We start from the raw sequence: 25,925 nt of genomic DNA, 5'->3' as shown, positions 1-25,925 counted from the left end.
TGGATTTAAGGCCGCAACAGAGAAACATCGGAGCAAAATACGGCTTGATTTATCCTGCGATTATGAGGGTGACATAAAACAACTAATTTCAAGGAACCAGAAGACTTGCAAGAATTTTTTTTAAAATTGGAAGAACCAATGTCTTTATAAATACAGTCAAACTTCGGTTTACGATTAACCCTGTTTGCGAGTGTTTTGCAAGACGAACAAAACACTCAGCAAACTTTTGACTCGTAAACCGAGCATTGACTCGATTTGCGAGCCCCCACCCGACCCGACCGCGGGAACCAACAGTATTGCTCCCCCCGAGGCCCCGGTGCTTCTATCGCCTTTTCCCCACCCCTCCCCGACTGGCCCTGTCCTTACCCCTGTACCGCTGGTGATAAAAGTGCCTGCTGCCGGTCTGCTGCTGAGCCTTGAGCATCTGCGCATGCTCAAGGCCTTCTGGATCTCAGAGAGGGTGAGATCCAGAAGGCCTGAGCATGCGCAGATGCTCAAGGCTCAGCAGCAGACCGGCAGCAGGCACTTTTATCACCGGCGGTGCAGGGTAAGGACAGGGCCAGTTGGGGAGAGGAGGGGAAGAGGCGATAGCAGCGCCGGTGGCCTCGGGTGGAGCATGGGAGTCAGGGTGCGTCCGGCAGGAGTGAGCCAGCACTTCAGAGTCTCAGCAGAGGGGGTAGTGGCATCCGGGGGGAGGGGGGTGCAGCGTCTGGGAGCAGCAGATCCAACAGTTTCCAGTCGGGCTCTGTGGCGGTGGCGGCATTTGCTTAGGCAGCACCACTCGCAGTGAGAGGCAGCGAACAGCAGCAGAGGAGGAGAATTGGAGGAGCCGCGTGGATGGGTCTGTGGCAGAGGCAGCAGTGGAGGCGTCCCTAATGGTAATTAAGTTTTTGGGGATGTGGAACGAATTGTTCAAGTTTATACTAACTCTTATGGGAAAAGTTGCTTTGATATACGAGTGTTTTGGTTTAAGAGCATGCTTCTGGAACAAATTATGCTCGTAAACCAAGGTACCACTGTACTTTTATTTTGAGATATTTTACCTAGGAAACTGAGTTAGCTCATATAACTTATTCGAGGTTGTAATAATATACATTAGATATGAAAATTACAACAGTTTAAAGGTTTAATGGCTCAGGAAAGAAAAGTTGATAATAGAATGTCGGTGACAGCTTGGATAAGGAGATGTTAAAGTTACAACGGATTTCAAAACGGAAGCAGGGAACTCTTATTATGAAAGAAATCACACGATCGATAAAACTATAATGCTAATGTGACTATGAAAATAAGTGTATGATAGGGCATTTATCGCCAAAAGATCAGTAATGGATGAGATTTATGGGCTTTAAAACGCAAAATAGTGGATGTATATTAAAAGTTCATGACATCTATTTCTTTATGATGATAGGCCTGTTTACATCATATCTGAATGATATTGTCTATTCTATCTGTTTCCACATTCACCTATGGTTTTTTTCATATTAATAACATTTCATGCTGAGTTGTTATTATAATATATGTTGGTATAGCATTATACAAAGTATGGTTTTACTGGTCAATTTTGGAACATATATAGTTTTAGAAGTTTGTTAATTGATATGTCAATGATTAATTTATTATTGATTTACAAGGTTGAAATTCGAGTAGGATATTAACTTCTTCACTTGTTCATTATTTATTTAATATAAGAGTTCACATTGATATAACAAAAAATTTAATAGTTAAAATATTTAATGTTATCCCAGGACATGCAGGCAGGTATTCTCACTAATGGGTGACGTGATCCAACGGAGCCCCGATGTGGACGCTTCTTTGAAGAAAACTCGAAGTTTCGAGTCACCCGCACCGCGCATGCGTGAGTGCCTTCCCGCCCAATGCACCGGGTGTGTCTCCTCAGTTCTTACTTTTCCACGGAGCCGAGAAGTCCGTCTTCGACTCTTTGCGCAAAGTTCCTTCGTTTGTGCCTTTTAAGTTCGCGGTTTTGATTTTAATTGATTGTAATCGCTGATTTTCATCGTGTTTTATTGTTTAAAAAAAAAAATTTTTTTTCATACCTTATTTTTTCATACCTTTTTTTCAGGCCTTATGGCTGCAGCCCCGCGACTTCGATCTTGCGGCGGAGCTTTTTCGGCCTATCACCGGTTTTAAAAAGTGTGCCAAGTGCCACCGCGCGATCTCGCTAACGGACCCTCATTGACGCTGTATTCGGTGTCTCGGGCCTGAACATCTGCTGAAATCGTGCCGGCCTTGCTCACGTGCTCACTGCACGTGCTTTCAAGCGCCATTGCGTCCTGTGGAAATCGCTCTTCATGGAGTCCTCGACGGAGCCGTCGACCTCAAAGCACCTTCGACATCTTGTGCTGGTCCTTGCAGGCCATTTAGAATTAAGTCCAGAATTGCATTTCCTCTAGTATTTTCCTTGACAAGTTGTTCCAGGAAGCAATCGCCTTCAGCATCCAAGAACTTGGTCTCTCTAATGCAGCCGGAGGTGCCTAGGTTCCAGTCTATTCCCAGATAGTTGAAGTCACCCATGATAACTGTGTTGCCTCCCTTGCATTTGCGTTTAATCTCATCTGTCATTGCTCCATCAATTTCTTTGGACTGCCCTGGGGGTTGGTAGTAGATGCCGATCTTCGTTTCCAGGCCATTTGTTCCTGGAATTTTGACCCATAGAGACTCTAACTTATCCGTCAGTTGTGGTGTGTTCTCTCCAGCAGATTCAATTTCCTCTTTGACGTATACGAAAGGGTCCAGAGAAGAGCGACTAAGATGGTTAAGAGGCTGGAGGAGCTGCCGTACAGCGAAAGATTAGAGAAACTGGGCCTGTTCTCTCTCGAACAAAGGAGATTCAGAGAGGACATGATCGAAACATTCAAGGGGATAGACTTAGTAGATAAAGACAGGTTGTTCACCCTCTCCAAGGTAGGGAGAACAAGAGGGCACTCTGAAAGATTCTGTACAAACGTAAGGAAGTTCTTCTTCACCCAGAGAGTGGTAGAAAGCTGGAATGCTCTTTCAGAGGCTGTTATAGGGGAAACACCCTCCAAGGATTCAAGACAAAGTTAGACAAGTTTCTGCTGAACAAGAACGTGCGCTGGTAGGGCAGTTAGGGTGCTGGTCTTAGACCAGAGGGCCGCTGCGTGAGAGGACTGCTGGGCATGATGGACCACTGGTCTGACTCAGCAGTGGCAATTCTTATGTTCTTATGACATCATCCGCAGCCCCACAGTCTTCCACTTCTGCGGCACCGAGTCTCATCAAGTCCGCCTCGTTCGTCCCGGCTCAGACTCCGGTGCCTACTGCGATGCCTTCCTCAACCTCCTCAGGTCAGGTAGCCCAGCAACCCATTCCCCCCGTCGTGATAAAGTGCCCAAGGCCTCGAAATCCAAGCACTCACTAAAATGGTCTTAGAGATATTTGGAGCATTGAGATTAAGCATCAGATTACTGCGTCTCAATGGCCACGGATTTGGTCTTGGAGATTGAGATCTACAGTCTCCGCATCTATGAGACAAATTTGTTTTTTTCTATTACATAGAGCTTTTTGGACCCCAGTTAGATTACAAAAGTTGAATAGCTCTAAGTCTAATAGATGCTGACATTGTAATCTCGAAGTAGGGACGCTAGATCATTTATTATTTTATTGTCCCTTTATTTTAGCCTTTTGGAAATCTATTTGGGGGTCAAATAAATTGTTTATAGGAAAACCATGTGGCATTATCTTATGATACAATTCTATTCGGAATATCAATGAGGGCACAGAGTCAAATTTCATCTAACAATAATAAGCTTTTATTGATCATGACAGGAGTCGTCATACAACATATCGCATTTAATTGGAAGAACTGGAATAGACTCAATTATTGCTTCTGGTGGAATTCATTATGTCACATATATAAAATGGAAAGAGCAATTGCTATACAAAGAGGGAACTATAATAATTTTAATAAAATCTGGGGGCCATTGACAAGATATTGTAATGAATAAATACCATTTTTCCATTATAGATGCAATAAGAAGGAAGGGATGGGAGGAATTTTATAATTTTATAAAATATTTAGATCAATAATAAAGAATATTGTATATGAGTTTTGTGAACACATAGGTTATAGTTGGATTGGGAGGGAATGGGTTAAAAATTTTAATGTTTTTTTTTTTTAAATCTTTATTCCTTTTTATTTCTTTCAACAAGTGTACAATATTATTACAATTAATTCACATAACTCACTTGACATTCTTAAACAATATTATTATACATGTTTTAATACCCCCCACCCACCTCCCATCCCTTCCCATATCAACAAAATATTCCATCCAAACTTATACATACTTATACATCCCTCTTTCATAATACAATTAATCTTACATTAAATCTGTCCCTCCCCCCACCCTTTCTTCCTCAAACTCTTTATTCATTTTATTATACAAAGTAATGCACAACAATATATATCTTATCATAGTACATATATCCCCTTATATTTCATAACAACATATTTCCAATAAATTTACCCCCTTTCCTTTTCTATTCATACCTATATACCATGTTTCTTATATCCATTAATCAGTTGAAATATACCGCTAGTTAACTAAATTATCCTATCCCCCCCACCCCACCCCATTTCTATAAATTATCCCCTAAGGAAAAAGAATAAATCTTATTCATTATAATAATCAATTAATGGCCTCCACACCTCTTGAAACCTTTTAAAATACCCCCTTCTTTAGCACTCTCCAGACCAGTAGAGGTTAACTTTACGAATGGGTATATATCTAATCATGACCAGCAGGTGGAGACTGAAAACAAAACTTTGGGACAGTATATCCTAGCCCCTCCTCTCTATTTCCCTCAGTCTTCTTTCAGTCTCCAGCAGGTGTTGATGTGATCTGTACCCATCTCCCTTGGTAGGGCTGTTGGAATTTGTTTAGGGGGTTTATTGTCCCTGTTTTTAGCCGGACGGAGCTTGGGCGGACTCTGTTTGGGGGTTCGTCCGACCTCGGGGGTGTTAAACCCGGCGGGTCACGAGCGGGGTCCCTCCCCCCACTTCCTCCACCTCCCCACATTTTTTTAGAGGAGCCTCAGCAGTATCCCTTGCCCCCTAAATCAAGCAAGGCATATTGCTTCGAGAGCCTGTGGAGTCTGTTCTGTAAAAAAAAAAAAAAAAAAAAAAATCCTGAGGTAGTGCTGGTCTGAAGGGTTGTTTCCCTTTAAGAAAACTGTATTTTACTGTATTTTTTCATGTAACCAGCACTTTTTTATAGCTAGGTCGCGTATGGAGCAATTGTGCCCTTCTCCGGGGGAGTAGGCCACAATTTTAGTCCAGCCGCGAGGCACTCGCGGCCGGCCTGAACTCGGCGGTTTGGGTCGGTGAGGTGGTGGAGCTCCGTCGGCAGCGGCTGCAGGCGCCCAGAGCTCCCCGCCGATGGTGCCTCGCGAGTCGGCTTGGAGCAGTGGGGAAGCCCGGTCTTCCACAACCGCCCACGGAGGGATTCCCCGAAGGATTCCCTCTCAGCTGATTTTTTGACAGCTGATGCCGGCTTGCCTGCTTTAGCGGCTGAGACTATTCAGGTTTCTCAGCCGCTTCAGGCTATGGAGGGAGCTTTTTTGGCGGGAAAACCGCCATCTTCTCTGTCTGGCCCCTCCATTTTGTCTTCCACCTCAGGTGACCTTCCCCCTGTTTTGACTATGCAGGGGCAAGGTTCTGCTGGGTCCCCTGCTGTGGCAGGGAGTCCCTTGGGACCCTCGGGGGTTTTTTCTCCTGAATTTTTTTTTTTCTTTATGCAGAGCCTATTTTCAGGCGGCTGGGGGTCCCGGTTGCGCCCAGGGGGTTTCGGGGGGTGGGTTTTCCTCCGCGCTCCCTGCGGCTTTGCCTCTTTCGTCTGGCGTGACGTCCCCTCCGCCGCCTCCCTTGTCCAAGCGTCCGCGGGTGTCGTGGGACGAGAATTTGTGGTCGGAGGAACGGGTCGGTCTGGAGGAGGACCTGGACCCTTCTGAGGAGTTCCAGGACTCTCTGGAGGGGACGGAAGCTGGCGGCGGGTTGTCGGATTTCCCGTTCTCCAGTGACGAGGCGTCCGTGGTGCGCCTTTTTTCAGAAAGATGAGCTGCCTGATCTTATTCAGCAGGTTTCTTCGGTTTTGCGTTTTGAGGACGCGCCGCCGGAGACTCCGCGTGTGGGGGACCCCCTGTTACGGGGGATCCGTTCCGTTTCCCGCTCTTTTCCTATGCATCAGGATATTCGGGATATTATTCTGGAGCAGTGGAAAACGCCGGAGACGCCGTTTCGGCTGGCGCGCAGCATGGCTCGCCTGTATCCCATTCCGGAAGGGGATCGGGCTACGTTAGCTTCGCCAGTCGTGGATGCGGTGGTCTCGGCAATTTCCAAGCGGCATACCGTGCCTGTTGAGGGCGGTTCTGCCTTGCGGGACTCTGAGGAGCGCAAATTGGAGAGCATCCTTAAGCAAAATTTTCAGGTCTCTGCCTTTGGGGTCCAGGCGGCTATTTGTGGGGGACTGGTCGCTCGCGCCGTGTTTCGGTGGGCGGAGCGGGTCTTGGATCGAGAGTCTGACGACTGGTCTCTGGTGGATCAGGAGGTAGCGAAGATTGAGATGGCGGCCTCATTCCTCTCAGATGCTCTATATGACTTGGTGCGGATCTCGGCTAAGTCTATGGCTTTTGGCGTGGCCGCAAGGCGTGTGTTGTGGCTGCGCGCTTGGGCGGCGGATGCTGCGTCCAAAGCTAAGCTTACTAAATTTCCCTTTCGGGGGTCGTTTTTGTTTGGAGAGGACTTGGATAAGTTGATTCAGACTCTGTCGGACTCGAAAGTTCCCCGTCTGCCGGAGGACCGTGCCCGCCCGGCGTCTCGGGGGGCGTTTGCGGGATTTTCGCAAGTATCGCCCTGGGCGTGGGGCTGCTTCTTTCCAGTCTCCGGGATTTTCCCGGGGTCGGTTCTTCCAGCGCATGCAGCCCTTTCGGGGGGCCCGTCGGGGGGCAGGGAATCCCTCCGCCGGTTCCCCCGCTTCCCGTCCTGCACAATGACGCCTTGCCGGCGCCCCCTTTGGTTCCGGTGGGGGCCCGGCTGCGCGAATTTTTCCCCAAATGGGCCGAGATCACGTCCGATCAGTGGGTCCTGGAGGTGGTGCGGGACGGTTATGCCCTGGAGTTCGCCCGCTCTCTGCCGGATTTTTTTCCTCGCTTCTCCATGTCAGACTCCGGGGAAGACGCAGGTTTTTCGCCAGACCCTTCAGCGCTTGCTAGATCTCAGGGCAGTTGTTCCGGTGCCCCCTCCGGAGTGGGGCACGGGCAGGTACTCCATTTACTTTGTGGTGCCCAAGAAGGAGGGGACCTTTCGGCCCATCCTCGATTTGAAAGGGGTCAACAGGGCTCTCAAGATTCCCTCTTTCCGTATGGAAACTCTGCGGTCGGTCATTCTGGCGGTTCAGCCGGGGGAGTTTCTCACTTCTCTCGATCTGACGGAGGCCTACTTGCATGTTCCCATTCGGGCCTCTCATCAGCGTTTCCTGCGCTTTGCGATCTTGGGTCGGCACTTTCAGTTCTGTGCGCTTCCCTTTGGGCTGGCCACGGCTCCTCGGACGTTCACCAAGGTGATGGTGGTCGTCGCGGCAGCCTTGCGGTCGGAGGGCATCCTGGTACACCCCTACCTGGACGACTGGTTAATTCGGGCAAAGTCGTTGCAGGAAAGCTCCCGGGTTACTGCTCGGGTGGTGGAGTTTCTCCGGTCGCTGGGCTGGGTGGTCAACCTTTCCAAGAGTCGGTTGGTCCCGGCTCAGCGTCTGGAGTACCTAGGGGTGCTGTTCGACACCTCCTTGGGGAGGGTCTTCCTCCCAGAGGGCCGGGTGAGCAAATTGCAATCTCAGATTCGCCTGCTTTTGGCGTCCCGGTGTCCTCGGGCGCGAGATTTCCTCCAGGTCTTGGGGTCGATGGCGGCGTCCCTGGACGTGGTGAGGTGGGCACGGGCCCACATGCGTCCTCTCCAGTATGCTCTGCTCCGGAGGTGGTCTCCCCAGAGGCACGGGATGGATGTTCCGGTCCCCCTGCGAGGCTTGGCGCGCTGCAGTCTGCGTTGGTGGCTCCAGACCCCTCACCTAGTTCAGGGGGTGGGTCTGGATCTCCCGCAGTGGACGGTGCTCCTGACGGATGCGAGTCTCCTGGGTTGGGGGGCTCAGTGTTTGGGTCACTCAGCTCAGGGCACCTGGTCCGCGGAGGAGGCCGCCTGGTCGATCAACGTGTTGGAGACCAGAGCGGTCCGTCTGGCGCTGTTGGTTTTCCACTCCCTGTTGCTGGGCAAGTCGGTCAGAGTGCTGTCGGACAATGCCACGGCGGTGGCTTAGGTCAATCGTCAGGGGGGCACCAAGAGCACTCAGGTGGCGCAGGAGGCGGCTCTGCTCATGGTTTGGGCGGAATCCCATCTGCTGGACCTCTCGGCCTCTCATATAGCCGGAGTAGAAAATGTTCAGGCAGACTTCCTCAGTCGTCACTTTCTAGATCCAGGAGAGTGGTGTCTCGGCGCCGAGGCGTTTCAGTTGATAGTGCAGGCTTGGGGGCAGCCCCTGATGGACCTGATGGCCACGGGTGGCAACGCCAAAGTGCCCCGCTTCTTCAGTCGTCGCAGGGACGGTCTGGCCGAGGGTCTGGATGCTCTGGTCCAGCAGTGGCCAATGGAGGGGCTGTTGTATGTGTTCCCTCCTTGGCCGCTGGTGGGCAGAGTGCTTCTTCGCATTGTTCACCATCCGGGTTTGGTGGTGCTGGTGGCGCCGGATTGGCCTCGCCGTCCGTGGTATGCGGATCTGGTGAGGCACCTGGTAGCGGATCCTCTTCCTCTGCCTCTCTCGGACGACCTTCTGATGCAGGGTCCCATTCCCATGTTCGACCCGTCTCCCTTCTGTCTTACGGCGTGGCTCTTGAAAGGGGTCGCCTTAGCAAGAAGGGATATTCAGACAAGGTGATCTCTACACTGTTGGGGTCCCGGAGGCTTTCTACCTCTCGGGCTTATGTGCGGGTTTGGCGTCTCTTTGAGGAATGGTGTCGGGCGCGGGGAGTGACCTTTTTTCGCGCTTATCTGCCTAACATTCTGGAGTTCTTGCAGGATGGCCTGGATAGAGGCCTGGCTTGGTCTTCTCTCCGGGTTCATATTGCGGCCCTGTCGGCCTTTCGAGGGTTGGTGTCAGGTCAGCGTTTATCGGCTCTTCCTGATGTGATTCGGTTTTTGCGGGCGGCCAAGTTGCTTAGGCCTCCCCTACGGCCCTCGGTTCCCTCTTGGGATCTTAATCTGGTTCTCTCTGTTTTGGTGCGTCCGCCTTTCGAGCCCTTGGACGACTGTTCTTTGAAGGACCTTACTTTGAAGGCGGTCTTTTTGGTGGCCATTACTTCTGCTAGGCGTGTTTCTGAGCTGCAGGCTTTCTCTTGTAGGGCTCCCTTCTTGGAGTTTTCTAGGGAGCGGGTCGTCTTGCGGCCTGTTCCTTCCTTTCTGCCGAAGGTTGTTTCTCCTTTTCATGTCAATCAATCGGTGGTTCTCCCGGTCTTGGGTGGTCGGGAGGGCTCTTCTGAGCAACGGCAGCTGCGCAAGTTGGATGTCGGTCGGGTCCTTCGCTCTTATGTGCAGCGGACCCAGGAATTCCGGAAGTCCGATCATCTCTTTGTCCTCCTGGTGGGTCCTCGTCGGGGAGCGGGCGCTTCTAAGGCTACTATTGCGCGCTGGATCAAGGAGACGATTGCTTCCGCTTATCTTCTGAAACAGCAGCCTGTTCCGGAGTTTCTCAAGGCTCATTCCACTCGGGGTCAGGCGGCTTCTTGGGCTGAGTCGTCGCTCGTGCCTCCAGTGGATATTTGTAAGGCTGCGGTTTGGTCCTCCTTGCATTCCTTTGTTCGTCATTATCGGGTTGATGTGCAGGCGCGTCGGGACGCGGTGTTCGGTGAGCGTGTACTGGTATCGGCCCTTCGGGGGTCCCGCCCGTGAGAGGGACTGCTTTGGTACGTCCCATTCGTAAAGTTAACCTCTACTGGTCTGGAGAGTGCTAAAGAAGGAGAAATTAGGTTCTTACCTGCTAATTTACTTTCTTTTAGCTTCTCCAGACCAGTAGAGGTCCCCACCCTGTCTGTTGTTGTTGTTGTTGGGGCTGTTGCGCGGGCAGTTTTTGGTTTTTGCTGCGGGTTCTAGTATTTTTCTAGGGCCGGGGAGAATTGAAGAACAGCGGCTGTGGCTCGGCTGGCTTAGCTGGCGAGCTGTGGGGACATTCTTCCTTCGGGAATTTCTCCTCTGCATTTTCCAACAGCATTTTGGGTATGTTATTTGTTACTCCTTTTGGAGTATTGTTTTTTCTCTCTGTTGTTTTCCAGTTCTTGGTTCTGCTTGGCTATTCGGCAGACTGAGGGAAATAGAGAGGAGGGGCTAGGATATACTGTCCCAAAGTTTTGTTTTCAGTCTCCACCTGCTGGTCATGATTAGATATATACCCATTCGTAAAGTTAACCTCTACTGGTCTGGAGAAGCTAAAAGAAAGTAAATTAGCAGGTAAGAACCTAATTTCTCCTTTGTATTGCAAGAAATCTTTCCATCTTGTACATATGACAAACTGAGTTCCACCAGAAACTACAATTCAGTCTAGAACAGTCTTTCCAATTAGTTGTTATTTGCTGAATTCCCACACCAGTAAGAATCATCAATAATTTATTGTTTGCTGCAGATATTTGGCATTTGGCCCTCATACACATTCCAAAAACCACTGTGTCATAGGATAATGCCACATGACTTTCCATCAATATGTTGACTTGATCCCAGATTGATATCCAAAATGCTTGAATACATGGACAATAAAATAAAAGATGGTCTAAAGTTCCAACTTCAATTTTACAATGCCAGCATCAATTAGACTTAGAGCAATCTAATTTTTGTAATCTAGTAGGGGTCCAGAATGCTCTATGCAACAAAAAGAACCATGTTTGCCTAATAGATGCTGACATCGTACCTTTAATTCTCCAAGACCAAATACGTGGCCATTGAGATGCATTAATCTGATGCTTAATCTCAATGCTCCAAATATCTCTTAATCCATTTTTAGGCTTCTTATTCAAATAATTAGATATAATTTTATACCACTTTGCGGCCTGATGACCCAGAAAATCTGCCTGGAAACATAAGAATTCTAAGCTGTAATGATCATTTAAAGATTTCCATTCAGGGAACCCCACCTGAATAGCCTGCTTCAATTGCAACCACTTAAAACTTTGTTTTTTATTCAGACCATATTTATGTTGCAATTGTGAAAATTCAAGCATCTTACCATTATCAATTACTTCCGTTAATGATCTTATACCTGCTTTAATCCAATCTTTCCAGACAACCTTAAACCCGCCTATTTGTATCTTGGAGTTTACCCAAATAGTCTGTTGTTTCGATTTTAAAATAGAATCAGTAGTTAATTTGTCTATAAACCTTAATGTTTTCCAAGTATCCATTAATACTCTATTGTCCTTACGTATTCTAGGCACTTTTATACTAAGCAAAAGATCAAGCCTAAGTGGAAAGATAAGTGATCTCTCCACATTTAACCACTCTGGTAATTGTTCCAAAAGCTCTGGGAGGACCCAATACATACCTTGGCGCATGATATAGGCTTGATGATACCTATAAAAATTGGGAAAATTTACCCCACCCTCCTCAATTGGTCTTTGCAAAGACACTAAAGCCACTCTTGCAATTTTACCCAGCCAAATAAATTTAACCAGAATACTATTTAATTTTTTATAGAAAGACCCCTGAAAAAACACTGGTATCATTCCTAATTGATAGCAAACCACAGGCAAAATCATCATTTTAACAGTTTGAACTCTTCCCCACCAGGACAAATGTAAAGGATTCCATTGCTCACACATCTCTGTTACTTTTTGTAATAAAATTTTTTGATTTATTCTCATTGTCTCTTCGAGTGTTTTATTCAACCAAATACCTAAGTATTTTATTCCATCCTCTTTCCATATAAAAGGGAAAGAATCAAGTATACCTTTTGTACAATGCACATTTAAAGGTAAAATCTCTGATTTAGTCCAATTTATTTTGTATCCTGAGAATTTTCCAAATGTATCTATTACCTCCAGTAGACATGGAATTGTTGTTTCCGGATTCCTCAAATGAAGCAAGATGTCATCTGCATAAGCAGATACTTTATATTCCACTCCAGCACATGGAATACCCTGTATGTCCTTTGCCTGTCGAATAGCTAATAATAAGGGTTCAAGAACTATATCAAAGAGTAAAGGAGATAATGGACAACCTTGTCTAACTCCCCTCTGCAACTTAAAAGCATCTGAAATATTATTATTTATATATAAGCGAGCAGTTGGGGAGCTATACAGTGTTTGAATCATTTGTATAAATCCGGATCCAATACCAAACCACTCCATAGCTTGATACATGAAATTCCATTCTACACGATCAAAAGCCTTTTCAGCATCTAGTGATACCGAAAAAGCCGGATCATTAATTTGTTTTGTTAAATAATACATCTGAAATGCCAGTCTAGTATTATTAGAAGAGTGTCTCTGAGCAACAAATCCAGTTTGATTCATTCCTATTATATGCGGAAGAGCTTTAGCCAATCTTAATGCTAAAATCTTAGCTAATAATTTACCATCTACATTTATTAAAGATATAGGCCTGTAATTTGACACCAATGTTGGATCTTTATTTGGCTTTGGCAAAACAATAGTTAAAGATTCTGCCATAGTGCCTGATATACAACCTTTATTCAGTTGATCCTGATATAATTTTAATAAATATGGTAATAGGGAAATTTGAAATTCTTTATAAAACTCTACTGTAAATCCAACAAATGTTTTAATGTTGAATATGATAGAGATTCAAGTGTTGTATTCAATTCAATTTAACTGTTATCTATTGTTACATTTGTTGTAAGATGTAAAATGAATAAAGATAAAAAAAGGCTATTATTATGTTCTTATCCCTAATTTTTAAGTCTGGGCCAAATGAGCAGAAGGAGAGCTGAAAAATATCTTCCCATGTGGGGCAATGACACTGCTTATTAACAAGTGACAATAACATGCATTCTTTGAAGCCAATTTTTAAAACTTTTTTTTCATTGGGGAGTGTCCTCAAGGAGGTAGGCATTTCCAAATGGTCTCTCATCATTTGAGAAATTCCCTGTCTCCTTCAAGCACCACTTCCTGCTTTCTGTTATGAGTTTGGGAACAGGGGCAGAGAATAATGGGGTTGGTCCTCATACCTTGCATTGAAGAACATTGCTATAGTGGATCAACCATTGAACTTTTTTCTCCTAATTGCAATATTATAGCCCTAATGAATTTTATAATACTTTCCCATTTGAGATTTAACCCTGTTCCTGATATACTATTTGCATTTATTGCTTCTAAGTGAGTTTTAGCTAACTTTTTTTATGTCCTGGGTATATATTTTATAATAGCTTTTCTAATCCCTCATAATCACTTGGCTTTAATTGTTTTGAAGGCTTGGTCATAAACAATAACCATTGCAGGCAAGTGTCTTATTTTGGGTTAAATTAGAATAGTTGTTTCAGCCTCTTGGAATAGTAAATCCTTTCATCAAGTTCAGCCATACCTCCCACCTGAGTAGGATATGAGGATCCTTGGGTGGCAGCTCCCCTGCAACCTCTACCTGTGCACATAAGACTTCTACTGGATTTAAGGAATCCATGTCTATATGCTATTCTGTTCTTTTCTCCAGTATTACGCTGGGGAAGGGGAAAGTTTTGCACTGCTCCTGTATACCCTCACCTGTGCACTACTCCTTTCTAGGGTGGAAGACATGTTGATTACGTCGCTGATCAGATTGTGAATAAACTCATTGAGGTTGTGAAGAAAAAGAATAAAGGAGGTATCGCAGTGAAACCTTTTCAGGTATAAATCTGTCCATCTCATACTGTCTGTGGGGAAGAGAAACTATCCTGTTGTCTTGTTAGGGCATCAGAAGCAGTTAAAGCTGAAAAATCCCAGCAGTTCTTTGTCTGGAGTTAGAGCTGGACTGCCACTCTTGCCTTCTCACTCTAAGCAGTTAATACTTTTCACTATAGAGCAGTATATCGCAAATTGTGTGCTTCCTGAGATTTCAGGTGTGCCGCGACACACTGGGGAGGAGGCAAGGCACTGGCGCCAGCTGACCACCTATAGGATGTGCCTCTTGCGGTGAGAGGCATGTTCTGTAGGCAATCAGCCGGCACCAATACCTCTCTTTCTCTCTGTACCTCTTCCCTGCTGGCACCCCCCACTGGTGGCTCAGGGCCCATCTGGAGGGTCTTCACGCTTGCGCGGAGATTGACATGATGTCATCACGGCGAATTCCGCTTGCTTCCAGATGCCTCGAGCCGTGGCAATTACATTTTGTGTGCCTCGGTTCGACAAAGTTTACGGGACACTGCTATAGAGGAAACTAATCCTTCAGTTAAAGCCTTGGGAATCTCTGCTGGTAATAGTAATTTTAAAAACCTACAAACATTGCAAAATACAGCTATTAGATTATTGAAAAATATGCATAAATTTGATCATATCACTCTGTACAGAATAAGTGTGACCCAAAAAACTGTCTGTACATCAACTGCCTTATTTGAGTTCTCTGGCTGTCCCTTATACCCCCTAGAAGAATTCTGAGATCATTGCAGGATTTTAGGTGGTAGTTCCTCATGTAGTGAAGACATATTGAACATAAGAACATAAGCATTGCCTCTGCCAGGTCAGACCAGGGGTCTATCGTGCCCAGCAGTCCGCTCCCATGGCAGTCCCCCAGGTCCTTAACCTTTAAGTTCCCATCACCTACATTGTTTGTGCCCTAATCCTGAAGTACCCTGTATAGTAACCCTCTATCTATACCCTGTAATCCCTTTATCCTTCAAGAAGTCATCCAAGCCCTTTTTGAAACCCAACATTGAACTCTGTCCTATCACCTCTCTTGGAAGCGCATTCCAGGTGTCCACCACCCGCTGAGTGAAGAACTTCCTAGCATTCGTCTTGAAACTGTCTCCTTTCAGTTTTTCTGAATGCCCTCTTGTTTTTGATGTCCCCGCTAGCCTGAAGAATCTGTCCCTCTCCACCTTCTCCATGCCTTTCATGATTTTAAAAGTCTCTATCATGTCCCCTCTACGTCTCCGCTTTTCCAGGGTAAAGAGCCCCAGCTTCTCTAGCCTTTTGGTATATGCAAGGTTTTCCATGCCCTTAATCGTCTTTGTTGCGCTTCTCTGGACCCTCTCGAGCATCACCATATCCTTCTTAAGGGGCGGCGACCAGTATTGGACGCAGTACTCCAGATGCGGGCGCACCATCACTCGATACAGCGGCAGGATAACTTATTTCGTTCTGGTAGTAATACCTTTTTTGATAATGCTCAACATTCTGTTTTCCTTTTTTGAGGCTGCTGCACATTGTGCCACTGGCTTCATCATAGTATCCACCAATACCCCCAAGTGCTTTTCTAGGTTGCCTTCCCCCAGTACCCTCCCTCCTATCGTATAGCTGTACATTGGGTTCCCTTTCCCTATGTGCAAGACTTTACATTTCTCTACATTGAAGCTCATCTGCCATCTTTTTGCCCACTCACCCAGCTTGTTCAGGTCACTTTGTAGTTCTTTGCATTCCTCAATAGTTCTGACCCTACTGGAGAGTTATGTGTCATCTGTGAATTTTATAACTTCACATTTTGTCCCCGTTTCCAGGTTATTAATGAATATATTGAACAGCAACAGCCCCAGCACTGACTCCTGTGGGACACCACTCGTGACCCCTTTCCAGTCTGAGTAGTGTCCCTTTACTCCTACCCTCTGCTTCCTGTCCGCCAGCCAATTTTTGACCCATCTGTGCACGTCCCCTTCCACCCCGTGGCTCCACAGCTTCTTTAGTAGGCGCTCGTGGGGTACTTTGTCGAAAGCTTTTTGGAAGTCCAGATATGTGATGTCTATAGGGTCTCCTTTGTCCAATTGTTTGCTTATCCCCTCAAAGAAATGCAGTAGGTTCATTTGGCATGATCTTCCTTTACAGAAACCATGCTGGCTTGTTCTTAACAGATTATTTTTTTCTATGTGTTCACTGATACTTTCCTTGATCAATGATTCTGCCATCTTCCCCGGAACCGAGGTTAAGCTCACCGGTCTGTAGTTCCCCGGGTCGCCTCTCTATCCTTTCTTGAAGATAGGTGTAACATTTTCTATCCTCCAGTCCTCCGGGCTGTTCTCAAGAATAGATTACAAATCAGCTGCAGTAACTCCGCTGTTTCGTCCCTGAGCTCTTTTCAGTATTCTTGGGTGGATTCCGTCTGGGCCCGGAGATTTGTCAGTTTTTAATCTATCTATCTGCTTGAGCACATCTTCGAGGCTTACTTCCAAGTATGATAATTTTCCCTCTTGATCCCCCCTTGAAGATTTTTTCCGGTTCAGGCACGTTGGATGTGTCTTCTCTTGTAAAGACTGACGAGAAGAATGTATTTAGTCTATCAGCCACCTCTTTTTCCTCCTTCACCACTCCCTTCCTGTCTCCCTCATCCAAAGGTCCCACCTCCTCCCTCGCCGGCTGCTTTCCTTTCACATATCGGAAGAATTATTTAAAATTTTCGTGCTTCCTTGGCTAGTCTCTCTTCGTATTCTTTCTTTGCTTTTCTGACCACTCTGTGACATTCTTTTTGCTGCTTCTTGTGTTCCTTCCAATTTTCGTTAGTTTTGTCCTTTTTCCACTTCTGAAATGATTTTTTCTTGTCTCATACTACTTTTTTTACTTCATTGGTTATCCATGCTGGGTTTTTTGTATGATTCTTCCTGCATTCTTTCCTAAATCAGGGTATATACAGGTTTTGTGCCTCGTTTACCGTGTCTTTAAATAAAGACCAGGCTTGCTCCACAGTCTGACCTTTTTTGGTGTTGTTTCTGATTTTCTTGCTCACCATTTGTCTCATGGCATCATAGTTCCCTTTCTTGAAGTTAAACACTGTTGCATTGGTTCTCTTCTCTTTGGGTAACCCCATTTCTACTTTGAACTGGATCATGTTGTGGTCACTGGTTCCTAGTGGTCCCACGACCTCCACTCCTCTTGCGGGTCCATTCAGCCCGTTGAGGATTAGATCCAGAATTGCTGACCCTCTTGTTGGTTCCTTTACAAGTTGTTCCATGAACAGTCCCTTACAGCCTCCAGGAACTCCGTTTCCTTTGTACATTTTGAATTTCCAAGACTCCAGTCTATCCCGGGATAGTTGAAATCTCCCATAACTATAGTGTTGTTATGCTTGCATTCCCGTCTCAACTCGGCTTCCATTTCTGTATCAGTTGCTTCATTATCCCAGGACAAGCAGGCATGATATTCTCACATGTGGGTGACGTCATCTACGGAGCCCCGATGCGGAAGCATTTTCAAGCAAACTTGATTGAAGATTTAAGTTTGCTCTGCTGCTCCACGCATGCGTGCCTTCCTGCTCCACTAGGGGGTGCATCCCCTCGTGGTCTCCAGTTCAAAATTTTCCGCTGAGCCTAGAAGTCATGTTTTTTCAGGCTCTGCCCCAACTGCCTTCTAGCACCGCAATTTTTCTTGTTTTTTCTCGATTAAGTCGCTGTGCGCGAATTTTTCTTTCTCAACTTGATTCCTGCTTCGTTTTTGACGACCCGGAGGCTTCTGGGTCCCCGTGGCTACTCGAGCCACGGCCACTTTCGATTCTATGTCCCGGCCTTTGACCGGCTTTAAAAAGGGCACCCGGTGCGAGCGGCTTCTTTCCATCACAGACCCGCATCGCCAGTGCATCCTTTGCCTGGGGGCCGCTCATCCAACCGACTCCTGCCCCCAGTGCGCTACTTTCCAGAACCGGGCCCTCCGTCGAAGGAAAGCCTGCATGGCGGATCTTTTCGCCCCAGACCAACCCTCTACCTCGGCCTTGAGGTCGGCCCCGAATACCTCGGCATCGCCTCGAGACTCGACTCCGAAGTCCTCGGGACAACAGAAAACCTCGGCTCCGGGTAAGTCCCCTCTTCCCTCTTCAGGTTCTTTACCAGCAAAGAAACCAACCTCGGGGACACCGGCGACGCATGGCGGAAGCCCCATGCTTACAGCCCCGGCGAAGCCCTCCAAGCCTTCGGACCGTGCCTCCACCACACGGGAATACTCTGATACGAGGTCGCCCCCGGTGGAGTGCACCGAGACAGTGGACATGCCTTCGATGCTGTCCGTGCCTGTCTTACAGGACCTACTCCGAGCAATGATCTCGTCGGAGCTGTCCGCTGCAATGGCCCATCTACAACCGACCTCGACCCCGCATGTGCCAGACCAGCCTGAGCCTCGCGTCGAGCCACCTCGGGGAAAAGTGCGCAAGCTTCGCCGCATCTCATCCTCCTCTGACTCCTCGCCGAAGCACCCGAGGCGCTCTCCCTCCACAGACCGCCACAGGGCAAAACGTCATGCTAAACCGACAGAAACCTCGAACCGCCGTACCTCCAAGAAGGCCCGGAGTTCCCCCACTCTACGAGTCCATTCCCCTACACCTCGTACGGGACCGCTCAGGGTGGCGGAGTTATCACTCTCCAACCCGCGCATCCTCCGAACTCCCCCTCAGACCGGGGCTCCGATCCGAGGTGTCAGGCTTTCACCGAGGGAGTCCGGGTCGAGGTCACCGATTCGACATCGATCGGTACCCCGAACCCCGGTATCGTCTCCGAGGGGCTCCTCGAGACGTCGGAGATCCACGACCCCGGAACACTTTCACAGTGCTTCCCCGGTCTCGGAACGTGGATCGGAGTGGGAACCTCGATACTCGAGGGAAGCCTCCCCGTCCTTCTCCACCCGACGGATGTCTCGTTCACCGACCCCACACGGGGCCTCGGGAACATCCCGCCCATCCTTCACTCGCTTTGTCCAGGACATGGGCCACGCTTTGGACTTAGACCTCCAGTCCGACTCCAGATACTCAAAGGAGTACCTAGCGGAGCTGGACATGCCATCACTGCCCAGAGAGTCCCTTCGCTTACCGCCTAATCCGGTACTCCAACAGGCTTTCTTCAGGAACCTGGAGAGACCCTATATGGTCACAGCCGCCCCCTCCAAAATGGAGGCCAAGTACCGTACGGTACCCTACCCGGGGTTTGAACAACCACAGCTCTCCCACCAGTCGCTGTTGGTAGAATCGTCCCTGAAAAAGGCGCACCTCTCCCGGGTCTCAGCCACGGTCCCCCCAGGTCGGGAAGGCCGAACCCTGGACAAGTTCGGCAGGAGACTTTATCAAAATGCGATGATGGCCTCTAGGGTGCAAAGCTACACTTTCACCTTCACATCCTACCTCAAACACCTCATCGGACTACTGAGAGCCTTTGAGACTGACCTACCAGCCTCTCGCCAAGGAGCGTTTAGCCTGCTTGTAGAGTCCCTCTCCAACCTACGCCTCCATCTATTCCACGCGGCCTACGACGGCTTCGAACTCTCCTCCAGAGAGGCAGCCTTTGCTATCGCTATGCGCCAACTAGCTTGGATGCGCCTGGTCGACATGGACCCAAACTTACAGGACCGGTTGGCTAACCTCCCCTGCGTGGGAAAAGAGCTGTTTGACGACACTATCGAGGCGGCTACAAAACGCCTCTCTGAACATGAACGCTCATTTGCCTCCCTTGTCCGGCAAAAGCCAAAACCGCCCGCGTCCAGGCCATTCAGGGCCCCTCCGCGCCGCTACCCGCAAAAATCCACTCCTGCTTTCTCTCGGCCTCCGCCCAGGCGTCCGCAAACCCACCACCGGGCCCCACCCAAAATCCCAACCGCCTGCAACTACCAAACCATCCCCGTCCTTTTGACAGGATACGCGGAAGGGGGCTGACCCCCTCCGCCAGAGTTCCAGGCTCCCTGCCTATCGGGGGCCGCCTCAGAGCTTTTTACCCTCACTGGGAACATCTCACGTCGGACGCATGGGTCCTTGGCGTGATCTCATCAGGATACTCTCTCAACTTTCGAGCCATTCCCCCAGACAGCCCCCCAGGGAAGTGCCCTCCCAACCGAACGCTGCTACCGTTACTCCTCTCAGAAGCTCGAGATCTGCTTCGCCTGCGAGCAGTGGAGGAGGTTCCCCCCGACCAACGGGGGAAGGGCTTCTACTCCCGTTACTTCCTGGTACCGAAGAAGACGGGAGACCTACGCCCAATACTAGACTTGAGACGACTCAACAAATTTCTGGTACGGGAAAAATTTCGGATGCTTTCCCTACCGACTCTCTACCCCCTGATCGAAAAAAGCGATTGGCTCTGCTCCCTCGATCTGAAGGACGGCGTACACACATGTTCCAGTGCACCCCGCTCACCGCAAGTTCTTGCGTTTCCAAGTAGGGGACCTGCACCTACAATACCGAGTCCTCCCCTTTGGCCTAGCATCGTCACCCCGGGTCTTCACCAAGTGCCTCGTGGTAGTCGCAGCTGCCTTACGCTCCCAGGGCCTTCAGGTATTCCCCTACCTGGACGACTGGCTGATCAAAGCCCCGTCCAGGGAAGGGGTTATCTCAGCGACCCAACAGACTATTATCTACCTACAGAGTCTGGGGTTCGAGGTAAACTTCCCAAAATCCCAACTGAGCCCCTCGCAGTCCCTGCAGTTCATCGGGACCACGCTGGACACGGTTCGCCTCCGTTCCTTCCTCCCCCCCACGTCTAGAGGCGTTAGTAAATCTGAGTCAAAGGATCTCAATGCTACCCTCGGTATCAGCTCGACAGATGATGACTCTACTAGGCCACATGGCCTCCACCGTTCACATCACACCATTCGCCCGTCTCCACCTGAGAATCCCTCAATGGAACCTAGCCTCTCAATGGCGTCAAGACCGGGACTCGATCGATCGCCCCGTGACAGTGACGCCTTCCTTGCAACGATCGCTCCGCTGGTGGGCCGACTCTTCAAATCTTTCCAAAGGTTTGCTCTTCCTCGCCCCCCCACACAACAAGGTGCTCACCACGGACTCATCGGAGTACGCTTGGGGAGCCCATCTGGATGGCCTACGCACTCAAGGGATGTGGTCAGCAGAGGACCGTCGCTGCCACATCAACGTGCTAGAACTTCTGGCCATCTATCTCGCAGCTGTAGCTTTTCAACACCTACTCCACAACCGGGTGGTTCTCATCCGAACCGACAACCAGGTAGCAATGTACTACGTAAACAAACAAGGGGGAACAGGGTCTTGGCCCCTCTGTCGGGAAGCTCTGCGCCTCTGGAAATGGGCAATCTCCAACAACACCTTCCTTCGAGCGGTGTACATACAAGGAGAACAAAACTGTCTGGCGGACAGACTCAGCCGCCTCCTCCAGCCACACGAGTGGCCACTGCACTCTCAAACCTTACGACAGGTGTTCGAACAATGGGGGACGCCTCAAATAGATCTGTTCGCATTCCCCCACAATCACAAACTGCCTCTCTTCTGCTCCCGGATGTACTCCCCGGACCGGCTCGAGGCCGACGCCTTCCTCCTCAACTGGGAGGGAAGGTTCCTGTACACGTTCCCACCGTTTCCTCTGATCCTGCGGACGCTTGTCCACCTGAAAACAGTACAAGCCACCCTGATCCTGATTGCTCCTCGCTGGCCACGCCAGCCTTGGTTTTCCCTCCTACTTCAACTCAGTGTCAGAGATCCACTACCTCTGCCTCGGTTTCCCTCTCTACTATCACAGGGTCAGGGTTCGCTGTTACATCCCAATCTTCAATCTCTTCATCTGAATGCTTGGTTTCTTTCCCCCTGACTTCTCTCCCTGTGTCTCAATCAGTCAAGGAGATATTGGAGGCCTCTAGAAAGACCTTGACGAGAACCTGCTACTCCCAAAAGTGGACCAGATTCTCAACCTGGTGCTCCTCCCACAGCCAGGACCCGGTGTCAGTCCCCGTCCCCTTGGTCCTTGACTATTTACTTCAATTATCTCACTCCAGCCTAAAGACCAGCTCCATTCGAGTACACCTCAGTGCGATTGCGGCCTTTCACCAGCCCCTGGAAGGGAAAGCCCTCTCGCTCCATCCCTTAGTCTCTCGCTTCATGAAGGGTCTCCTGAATGTCCACCCTCCTCTCAAACCTCCTCCGGTAGTTTGGGACCTCAACGTGGTTCTGGCTCAACTAATGAAACCTCCATTTGAGCCCCTAGACAAATGCCATCCAAAATTCCTCACTTGGAAGGTAATTTTCCTGCTTGTGCTCACTTCCGCTCGGCGGGTTAGTGAGTTACAGGCTCTGGTAGCGGACCCACCCTTCACGGTATTCCATCACGACAAGGTGGTACTCCGCACTCATCCCAAGTTCTTGCCTAAAGTAGTGTCTGATTTTCACCTCAATCAGTCCATTGTCTTGCCTGTGTTTTTTCCCAAGCCCCACTCTCATCCCGCAGAGGTGGCGCTCCACACTCTTGACTGTAAGAGAGCGTTGGCCTTCTACCTCCAACGCATCAACCACACCGGAAAGTCCCACAATTGTTTTTGTCCTTCGACCCAAACCGGTTAGGTCACCCAGTTTCCAAGCGCACCTTGTCCAACTGGTTGGCCGATTGCGTCTCCTTCTGCTACGCTCAGGCTGGTCTCGCGCTACATGGTCGAGTAACGGGACACAAGGTCCGAGCGATGGCAGCCTCCGTAGCGTTCCTCAGGTACACACCTATCGAGGAAATCTGCAAGGCTGCCACGTGGTCTTCGGTTCATACTTTCACCTCCCACTACTGTCTGGACTCACTGTCCAGGAGCGATGGCCGGTTTGGCCAATTGGTTTTGCGAAATCTATTTGCTTAAATTGCCAACTTCCCTCCATCCCTTTTCAGTTAGCTTGGAGGTCACCCACATGTGAGAATATCATGCCTGCTTGTCCTGGGATAAAGCACAGTTTCTTACCGTAACAGGTGTTATCCAGGGACAGCAGGCATATATTCTCACAACCCGCCCACCTCCCCGAGGTTGGCTTCTTTGCTTGTTAAGTGAACTGGAGACCACGAGGGGATGCACCCTCTAGTGGAGCAGGAAGGCACGCATGCGTGGAGCAGCAGAGCAAACTTAAATCTTCAATCAAGTTTGCTTGAAAATGCTTCCGCATCGGGGCTCCGTAGATGACGTCACCCACATGTGAGAATATATGCCTGCTGTCCCTGGATAACACCTGTTACGGTAAGTAACTGTGCTGTTTGCCCAGGTGGACGGTAGTACAGCCTCATCTTTATCTCGGATCCATGAAAGAGCCGTCTTTTTGGTTAGTTCCTTCCACTTAGGAGCTGAAGAAAATTTCAAAAACTTTTTTTTTCAACTAGCATTTGATACCGAGCTAGATAATGAAGGAAGTATATTAAGACCCCTGTGATTAATGATCCAGCATGTGTCTATGTATGTTTGATTTGTATGTAATAAATCTCTCTATTATTTTTAGATTAATTTGAGCCACTTAGATTTTATTGTTGGCCTGGCAGTATATTAAATTTTAATAAAACAAGAAGGAATCCGCAAGGTAATGGCGGAATAGAAATCTCTAATGTAATGTAATTATCAATAATAGATATTTTTCAACCACTACTTATTATCTTATGATGAATTTTCAGTGTGGTGAGTGTTTTGGGGTGGGTGGCTACTGGTGAAATAGGCAGTTTAACAAGCTTTTGGATATTTGAGGGGTAAGAGTGCAGCTTACTGAGAGTTATTTTTAGTCATGATTTCAACTAGCAGGCTGGTTCAAGTGTTGGCTGTCCATCTGCAGGTGAAGAACCATATGTGGCTGTTTGTGAATTCACTGATTGAGAACCCAACCTTTGACTCCCAGACCAAGGAGAACATGACTCTGCAGGCAAAAAGTTTTGGCTCGACCTGCCTCCTCTCTGAGAAGTTCATCAAGGCAGTGAGTTGTTATCAGAGCAGTGGACTTTTTTTGTGTATTCTAGTGGGGGTGGGCACTATTTGGACACATTTTTCTGTGGACTCCTGTGGATGTATTAATATATGTAGTAGCAGAAATATATTATGCCCTTTACACAAGGTAGTGTGTGGTAATGGTAATAGCTTTGCCCTTCTGTATAAAGGGGAGATCTAATTGCCTTTGGCCTGTTTTTCTTCCCTAGTTATGACCCAGAGCTAAGTGCTCTCTTTCCTCCCCCCCCCCCCCAATCTCTCTTCACAGGCAACAGGCTGTGGCATTGTAGAAAGCATCCTAAACTGGGTGAAGTTCAAAGCACAGAATCAGCTAAACAAGAAGTGCTCAGCAGTGAAGCACACCAAGATTAAAGGCATTCCCAAACTGGATGATGCCAACGATGCTGGTAATTATATTTTGCTCTTGCCATGCTGTTCCCCAAATGAATGATGCAAAAAATACAGTTCAGCTTAATAGGTATTCTTGGACAATAACCTCTGGAAGCTTCACCCTCGGGTCTTGCATCTATTCCAGCATTGGCTGCATAACTTAACAATAAAACTAGCCCCCTCTCTGAGATCATCTCTTTGGACACTCCCCTCTAATCTCAGTTTGTTTCTGCAGCCTTGCTACGAACTTCTAGTTTCTTCTCGTGATTTTTTTTCTCAATTCCTATTATTTTATTTGGTTCTGTGTCACAGATATTGCCCAAGTGCTGCGGATTCACTCTGGAGCAGTGATTCTTCTGTGGGAGATCACAGACTTTTCCTTTAAGATTGTCTGCTTCTGGGAGTGCCCTATTAGCAGAACCTGCAGTAAGCCCTCTAGACAGCCTGCAGATCAGATCAGGTCTCCAGATCTGGAGCCATCTCCCCGGGTTCGTCCACTAAGGGGTAGAGCGCAGGCTGCTGCGGTTCCGTGGAGGTACATATTGCTGGCTGCCATTGAAATGCATTGCAGCACATGGCTCTGAGGAGCCTGTTTGTCTCTGAGTTTGGCGATTTTGGGGGCTGCTAAAATTGGGGTTTTGTTTGGTTTCCCTGCGTGTCCTGGTCCCCCCACCTATAAAATTTTTCACGGTACACTTCATTTTTCCTGGGCCGTTTGAGGGCAAAATCGGCACCCGTGGCATCTTGGATTTTCATTAATGTTTTTAAAAGTGTATTTCTTTAGCAACTCTCCAGACCGGTATAGGTATCTTACAAGCGGGTTATATCTCATGACCAGCAGATGGAGGCTGAAACAAAACTCTAGAATAGTACATAATGTGTCTCCATATTCTTATCAGTCTTCTCTCAGTCTCCAGCAGGTGTGAGTGAGCTGTACCCATCTCCCTTGGTTAGGGCTGTTGAAATTTGTTTAGGGATCCTAGTCCCTGTTTTTTTTCCAGATTGAGCTTGGGTAGGCCCTGTTTTAGGGTTCGTCTGACCTCAGGGATGTCACACCTGGCGGGTCTTTTGCTGGGTCCCTCCCCCCCTATTCCTCCACCTTCCCAGCATTTTTGTAGAGGTGGCTCAGCAGTAAGTCTTGTCCCTGGTTCAGGTAAGGCATATTGCTTTGAGAGACAAGTGGAGTCTGTTCTGTGAAAAAAAAAAATCCTGAGGTTGTGCCGGTCTGAAGGGTTGCTATCCCTTTAAATTTGCTGTATTTTACTGTATTTTTCATCTAACTGGCACTTCTGTAGCGCCTGGTAGACTGGTATAGTCCTTACGAATTGGCCTCATCGGTGGCACATGTTCTGGACTTCCTGCAGGCTGGCCTCAGGAAGGGTCTGGTGGTTTCTTCTCTACATGTCCAGATTGCGGGAATGTCGTGTTGGGTCCCTCTTTCAGGGGTTCTTTGGCGTCTCACCCGGATGTTGTACGTGTCTTATGGGGGGCGGGGAGGCTGTGGCCTCCCTTGAGACTGCCTTGTCCTACGTGGAATCTGGTTCTCCACTCGCCCGCCCAATAAACCCCTGGATTGGATTTCTCTGAAAAATCTTACCATCAATACCGTTTTCCTTGTGTCGGTCACTTCTGCACCGAGAGTGTCAGAGCTTCAGGCTCTATCGTGCAGAGATCCTTTTTTC

General features: G+C 48.3%; 1 protein-coding gene across 3 annotated transcripts in view; it reads left to right on the top strand.

Annotated features, from left to right (window-relative positions):
* Nucleotides 1-25,925, top strand: part of TOP2A (DNA topoisomerase II alpha) — a 276,538-nt gene that overhangs the window by 46,622 nt on the left and 203,991 nt on the right. For all 3 annotated transcript variants that reach the window (XM_033918323.1, XM_033918324.1, XM_033918322.1), the window contains exons 9-11: nt 13,804-13,905; nt 23,705-23,842; nt 24,122-24,260. In XM_033918323.1, coding sequence (XP_033774214.1) covers nt 13,804-13,905; nt 23,705-23,842; nt 24,122-24,260 — 379 coding nt within the window. The remainder of the gene's footprint in view (nt 1-13,803; nt 13,906-23,704; nt 23,843-24,121; nt 24,261-25,925) is intronic.

Source organism: Geotrypetes seraphini, chromosome 13, assembly GCF_902459505.1.
Source record: "Geotrypetes seraphini chromosome 13, aGeoSer1.1, whole genome shotgun sequence".
Classification (NCBI taxonomy): Eukaryota; Metazoa; Chordata; class Amphibia; order Gymnophiona; family Dermophiidae; genus Geotrypetes; species Geotrypetes seraphini.
The sequence above is the reverse complement of the archived record's forward strand: the minus strand, read 5'-3'. Positions and strand labels throughout refer to the sequence as shown.